The sequence below is a fragment of the Lytechinus pictus genome, chromosome 14 (genome assembly GCF_037042905.1).
Source record: "Lytechinus pictus isolate F3 Inbred chromosome 14, Lp3.0, whole genome shotgun sequence".
Lineage (NCBI taxonomy): Eukaryota > Metazoa > Echinodermata > Echinoidea > Temnopleuroida > Toxopneustidae > Lytechinus > Lytechinus pictus.
Genome location: NC_087258.1, coordinates 27,047,949 through 27,054,952, shown reverse-complemented (window position 1 = coordinate 27,054,952; position 7,004 = coordinate 27,047,949). Strand labels below are relative to the sequence as shown.

At 35.4% G+C, this 7,004-nt stretch overlaps 1 protein-coding gene across 1 annotated transcript; it reads left to right on the top strand.

Moving 5' to 3' along the window:
- Nucleotides 1-2,395: 2,395 nt before the first annotated feature.
- On the top strand, nt 2,396-6,616 carry LOC129275619 (E3 ubiquitin-protein ligase Trim36-like). The gene is made up of 2 exons (XM_064109585.1): nt 2,396-3,161; nt 5,170-6,616. Exons 1-2 carry the CDS (start codon nt 2,526-2,528, stop codon nt 6,532-6,534), a joined length of 2,001 nt encoding a protein of 666 aa, XP_063965655.1. The 5' UTR covers nt 2,396-2,525; the 3' UTR covers nt 6,535-6,616.
- The last annotated feature ends 388 nt before the right edge of the window (nt 6,617-7,004 follow it).

The following is a 7,004-nucleotide window of genomic DNA, read 5'->3' as shown; positions in this document are numbered from 1 at the left end:
AAGGTGGTGACGTAGCCAGGGATCCAGGGGAGGGCGCCAGCCCCTACCCCTCGGAAATTGAATTTTGTACACCAAATGTGAGAGGGTCGTCTCATCCCCCTGACGTGACGAAAATTCTCTTGAAATTACTGTGAATCGGTGAATGATTATTGACTAATGGTCATTAATTAAAATGGATTGAAGTTGTACGGGCTTTATAAAAAAAAGATGAACGGTGGCTGGCAGGTATGCTGGTACATTTATGGTAGTATTATGGACAGAAATCCCTCTCCGTACATTCATTGATCTCATCTCAAAATATTGAAGGACGCCATCATATCAAATCTAACAACAGTCTGAAAGTACAGACTCAAATTTGATACTTTAGAGGGATAGTCCGGGCTGAAAATATTTATATCTAAATAAACAGAGTAAAATTTACAAAGAAAAATGCTGAAAATTTCATCAAAATTGGATAACAAATAACGAAGTAATTGAATTTTAAAGTTTATTATTATTTTGTGAAAACAGTTATATGCACATCGTCATGAATATTAATTAGGTAAGCTAATGATGTCACATTCCCACTTTCCTTTTTCTTTAATATGTTATTACATGAAATCATGATTGTTTCATTTTGTTCATACATGTTGTAAATGATGTGTCTCCATTATGATGAAATAAGTTGCGGCAATAAATAACTAATGCACTTAATCAGTTGTCAATCCAATTATTTTAGTTCTTGACAGAAAAATGTTGAATAAACCTAATTTCATGTAATGTAATACAAAAGAACAAGTGGGGATCAACATCATCAGCCCACCTAATGAATATTTATGAAGACATGCCTAAAACTGTTTCACAGGAATAATGCAAATTTTTAAAATTCAATAACCTTGTTATTTGTTATCTGATTTTCATAAAATTTTCAGCATTTTGCTCTGTGAATTTTACTCTATTTATTGAGATAAAAATAACTCCAGCCTGGACCATCCCTTTAACAAATTTTACCGTGTCTAGGATGAAGACTAGACTTCACACACTCGAGCCGTGATCAGGTCTTTAGGATGGTGACGATAAAGGTCGGTCCTAGAGGTAAATAATCATATTTGATTGAATAACTCAAATACACACACACACCTCACCCCCCACACACACACACACCCTCACTGGCCTCACACATTCACTCTCCCACATCATCTTTGTGTCAAATAAGACCAGACACACCTTTGATATTTGCATTGTGCACAATTCAGTGTCTGAAGTAGTGAGATAAGATTAGGAAAATAAATTTAGCCACTCGTATATCCACCAACCTCTTCTCCTAAAACTTTTCTTTCACCGTCCTTCTCTTGCAATCTCTCTTCCTATCATAGTATTCAAACTAAGTTTAGGGGCTTGCCTTCTCTACAAGCTTTTGCTTTTCTTGGCAAATCTATTTGGCAGGAGTATTCAATGCACTCATTTGTGAGAAAAGCACATATCAATTCAATTCCATTTATCAATGTTTATTCAAATTCCATTCATTAAAAACACGAGATGCAATATCAGATAAATACCTAATTGGAAATGAAACAATTAAATATACATAAATACATAATGAAATTTGGGAGACTGCAAAAGACCGAATGGTCTTGACGAGGCAGACCCCGAGAGCCATCATGGCAGTACATATATTTAAAATAACATAGGTTTAAAATGATGACATGAGAAAAAAATGTACGGATGTTCTAAACCCCCTACCCCATCGGGAACTGAAAAACCCGTGTAACAATATACATGTATAAATGATCTAAATGTATAATAAGAACATATATGTGGCATTACGTTTAAAAGAATAGAGCGAAGAACATTATTTTATTTCATGAGGCAATGAGTGCCAAACATTGGGTCCTTAATGTATAATGGATTTATAAGCAAGGAATGTTTTGGGATAACTAATATGAAAATTCTTGGAACCTCTGGTATTGTGTTCATGAACCTGGGTATTGCGTATAAATGTTGAATTAAAACTGCGTGGAACCAATTGATTATTATTGAACATAAAATTTGCACTTTGTAAGATATTGATATCAGATATTTTGTGATCATTTTTTTTTAAAATAATTGCATCAGTATGGGCTAAGTAAGGAGAACCTGTGCAAATTCGTATGACTCTTTTATGCAGTAACAATAAGGAATTAACATTTCTTTCGGTTTCATAACCACACGCAATATTAGCATAAGATAAATAAGATAATATGAAAGAATTGTACAATAGTATAATAGACTTTGGCATTAACGTATCTTCAAGTTTAAACATTATACAAATAATTCTAGAAATAATCATGAATAAATAAATAACGCACTAAAGTTCAAAGGTAGCTGGGAATACCAAATTTTATTTGTTATAGGGTGTTCGAAATTGGTATGTTTTACTCTTGTAGTTGAATTTGTATTCAAGTACGCGTTGTTACCCAAAATTGATCGACGTTTCGATGCATCAATAGACACATTGCGTGTAAGTTGTTGAAATTTAGATCTCGTGTTTGTAAATTGATTTAGCGATGGCTGAGAAGCGGGAATCAGAGAAAGCTTCAAGCTCTTCACCGAACCTGATATGTCCGCTATGCCTTGATATATTTGTCGAGGCGACAATCTTAACTTCATGTGGACACACTTTTTGTAGGCGATGCCTCAAGAAATACGATCTTACCCACCAGGACCTTGATCACATGGTCTGTCCTCTCTGCAGGGAGATCACCAAGTTGTCTGCCTACCGTGTCGATGATCTCCGCCTCAATGTCTCCATCAACGGATGCGTAGACGATTACCACGCCAAGCGTGGAGGGATGAATGCTGTCCTTGAGATGTGCCAGAAATGTACCGCTTGCAAGTCTCAGAAAGACGCCGTGTCATTATGCAGAACATGTACTTTATACATGTGTGATAAGTGCCTGCATTCTCATCAACAGCTTGTAGTAGTCTTTGGAGATCATGAGATTGTCTCCATGGATGATGTCATCGAAGGGAAGGTCAGCATTGGTCATTTATTCGAGAAGTGTTCCATCCACAAACTTGAGAACAAGGATATGTATTGTGAGGATTGTAAGGTCCAAGTCTGTCACAAGTGTGTACTTGTTGGTCATAAAGCTCATGAAATCAAGAACCAGGTTGACTTTGAACAAGAGTTGCGACGGAAGGTAATTTTATTTATTTAATAGATCATAGTGTGGAAAAGAAATCTGAATTGAATGTTGACACTGACAATACTATTAATACCAATGATAAAAAAAATGATGAGAAAAAAAAACACGCCTCGATCGGTGAGGGGTAGGGTGATGGGAGGAGGGGGATGAGGAGGGGGGGGGGAGGGGAGGGGAGGGGGAACAAGGCGGCACCCGAAGTTTGGCTCCCATGGAACCTCACCTGTATAGAAGAACAATGAAATTGAATATTGATGATGATGATGATGATGATGAAGAGAGCTGAAAATGACTTTGAGAAGAATAGGAATGATCATGTATGTAAATAACATTAACAATATTTAAGGACAAGTCTACCCCAACATAAAGTTGATTTGAATAAAAAGAGTAAAATCCAAATGACAAGAATAACACTAAAAATTTCATCGAAATCGGATATAAATAAGAAAGTTATGACATTTTAGATTTCGGTTAATTTCACAAAACAGTTTTTATGCCCATCCTGGTCGGTATGCAAACGAGGAGACTGATACATCATACACCTCCCGGCCATGTAGAATAAGTATTGTTTTAATACTATATAGTTCAGTCAAGTTGGTCCTTATTGTCAAATCTGTAAACTATAAATATTGTATAATTAAAACAATAAAAAAAAAAGAAATAAATAGTGAGTGAGGGACATCATCGACTGTCTCATTTGCATGTCACTGAGTTGTGCATATATATCACTGGTTTGTGAAAAATACGCGAAATTTAAAATGTCATAACTTTCTCATTTTACATCCGATTTTGATGAAATTTTCAGCGAGATGCTAGTTTGATTTTTCTCTCATCATTGTTCTGGTATTAAAGATAGAAATGTTAATTTGAAATGTAAGTGTAATAAACACAATAATTGACGATAATAAAGATAATAATAATGACGAAATTAAATTGATATAAAACAAATCACAACACTTGGATACTATAATATTGATAAATATATTAAAACTTTTACTCTATGTTTTCAAGAAATTTCAACATTCATCACTACTCTGCTATAGATCTGCTGGAATTTTCCATTTACCTTGAACAAGGACATTATTTACAAACAAACTTGTCATATCTTCTGGCATGAAACCTTGGAACTCACTTTCACAAGCTATACGAAATAAGCCTACAACAATTCATAGCATAGAACAAAATCCCTTTAATAATCATAACACCCCTAAAATTTCAGAAGGATATTTTGAGGATTTCCTATTATTTCTTATTCTCCCTTTCCCACTCTCTCCTCCCTCCCTTTATTTCACTTCTTTTCCCCTCTCTGTCTCTTTTCATTCTATCTACCTGTGCAGCTTTGTTTGTTTGATCTTTTGTTTTCTTTTACTCGTTTTATTGTCCGTTGTTTTATTGCTTTTGTTATATTTTGTCAGTTCTTGTGTCATTTTGTTTATGTCTTGTTCTTGTATAGTTTTTTCTTGCCTTGTTCTTGTACCGTTTTTTGTAATCTGCTCACGTCATGTTTTTTTTTCGTGTATCCTTTTCAGTTTTTTTGTGGTCATATCTTGTAATATTGTTTAGCCTTTTTTATCTTTTACTTGGGGGAAAATGATAAAAAACTAATAATTTACAAGGATTTATATATAATTTCTACAAAAAGATAAGATGATTTGTGTATTATATATTTTGATTTTTTTCTTCTTGTATCAATATCTTATTTATTGAAAGAAACCTTTATTAACGAGCTTGCTTTTCAGGTTTCCATTTCATTTTATTACGTTATATTACAATTCGCTTTACTTTGTAATTTTGATGAAATTTTGAAATGAAATAAATCCGTTATCAATCCATCAATCAATCAATCAAAAATGTATTGTATCTGATAATTAGCCTATTTAACGTACCATCATCAATATTGTTAATATTGCAGTAGGTATCTTTTTAAATAATTTGTTATTTTCACATTAAAGGAATATTTGCACACCTAAACGTTGTTTTTACTTTTCAAACTTTCATTCCTTAGGTGGAAGACCTTGCCCAACGCTGTGCTGACAAGAAAACAGAGCTGGAAAAGAACATTCAGAACATAGAAATACAACGTCATGAGGTACACACTGCAGTGCAGACACTACTAGATGATGTCAAGCAAGCCTACACCATCAAGGCCAAAGAGCTGGAAGAAAATGTTCGAAATCTCACGGAGCAAATCAATGCTATAAAGCGAAGTTTTGATGACGACCTCAACGTCTTGAAGTCAAGAGATCGTCAGAGGATCAAGAGTATTTGTAGTTCAATTACTTTGGTAGATAATGCTATACTGGGTCATCTTGAGACAGACACTCTATCTGCTCATATCTTGCTCTGTGAGGAACTAGATGCCATGCTGAAGGAGGCTACCGATCAAACTTCTGCGTCAGCAATTACGAAGAAAGCAAAGGGGAAGAGATTCAAGCCAGCAGATGATACTCGTCTTGACCTCGGGAGCATCTCAGAATATACTGATCATTCTTCTACGGCAGCCATAAAGAAGAAATCACAGGAGAAGAGGTTCAAGCCAGCAGATGATACTCGTCTTGACCTCGGGAGCATCTCAGGATCAGACCCCAAGATAGAAGTCATTCAGTGTGTAAATCTACGGTCATATATGTCCGGAATGACACGGTACTCACACGACAGTGTGGGTACCGTATATGGGTGGTATGCACGAGGTATTGATATCATTGATTCAAATGGTGGTAAGCAGCAGTATAGTAACATACCCAATGACGTGAAATATAATGATCTTGTCTATCAACAAGATGGATCTTTATGCGTATCGCTATCCCATACTAAAGAAGCCTATATATACTCCCCCCTTGGCTCCAGGAAGGCAACAATCCAGGTGGGAGACAATACTAATAATCTCAGACTTAACAGAAGTCCATCAGATGAAATCATCATTACTAACTATGGAAACCAAGTATATATCTATGACCCGACAGGATCCACTCTTAAACACGCTGTTCAAACAAATCACAAGGCGGATCAGGCATCTACCACCAGGACGGGTTTGATCGTCACGAGTTCATGTTGGGACGATCCACGCGTGGTGACGGTCTATGACAGGGATGGGAATGCTGGTGAGTCTCTACAAGCTCCAGGGGGTGTCTTCATGTATGCTGCCGTGGATGAGCAGGACAGGGTGTATGTAGCGAGTGTTGATAGGTGGAATAGTAAGGTGGTGATCAGACTCTATGATCTTGATGGTCTGAACTTGAAGGAAAGAGTTGAGTTCAAAGCACTAGATATGGCATTGGGTTGGTGGTGGTGTTACTTGGTTTCCCTCTCCCCAGACATGCTCGCCTTTGCTTGTGGTAATAACTTATATTTCATCAAGGTATCACTGTAATCCAGATTATCTCAACCATGCACCTACTACACTGTCTCAACACACTGTTACAAATAATTTAAACAATGCTGTTTTCTATGTGAATCGCACAGTAGTTGTTTAAACAGTTTAAACAAGTGTTTAAAACGAGTCTTAAACAACTATGCTTAAATTATTAATAATTAAATATTTGAATTTAATCTTGGTTGTTTACGATTTAAAATGTCTGAACAACTACTGTGCGATTCAAATAGTAAACAGCGCTGTTTAAATTATTTTTAAGAGTGCATGTAGCATATTTTTTTTCAAATTCAAATTCAAATTTAGTTTTCTTTCCAACTAAACAAAGGATAATGCAGGTAATTTTCATACATTTATAACAAACTTTTACAATACAACCACTATGATTAAATATTCTTGAATATTTATTGATCATTAAATATTTGAATTTAAACTTTGTTGTTTACGATTTTAAGCACTTGTTTAAAAGG

What these genes read in the sequence shown, in the direction of transcription:
- LOC129275619 (XM_064109585.1), top strand. Translation starts at nt 2,526, where the DNA reads ATGGCTGAGAAGCGGGAATCAGAGAAAGCTTCAAGCTCTTCACCGAAC. An exon ending in AACAAGAGTTGCGACGGAAG is followed by an intron (nt 3,162 to 5,169) that starts GTAATTTTATTT and finishes TTCATTCCTTAG; the next exon opens with GTGGAAGACCTTGCCCAACG.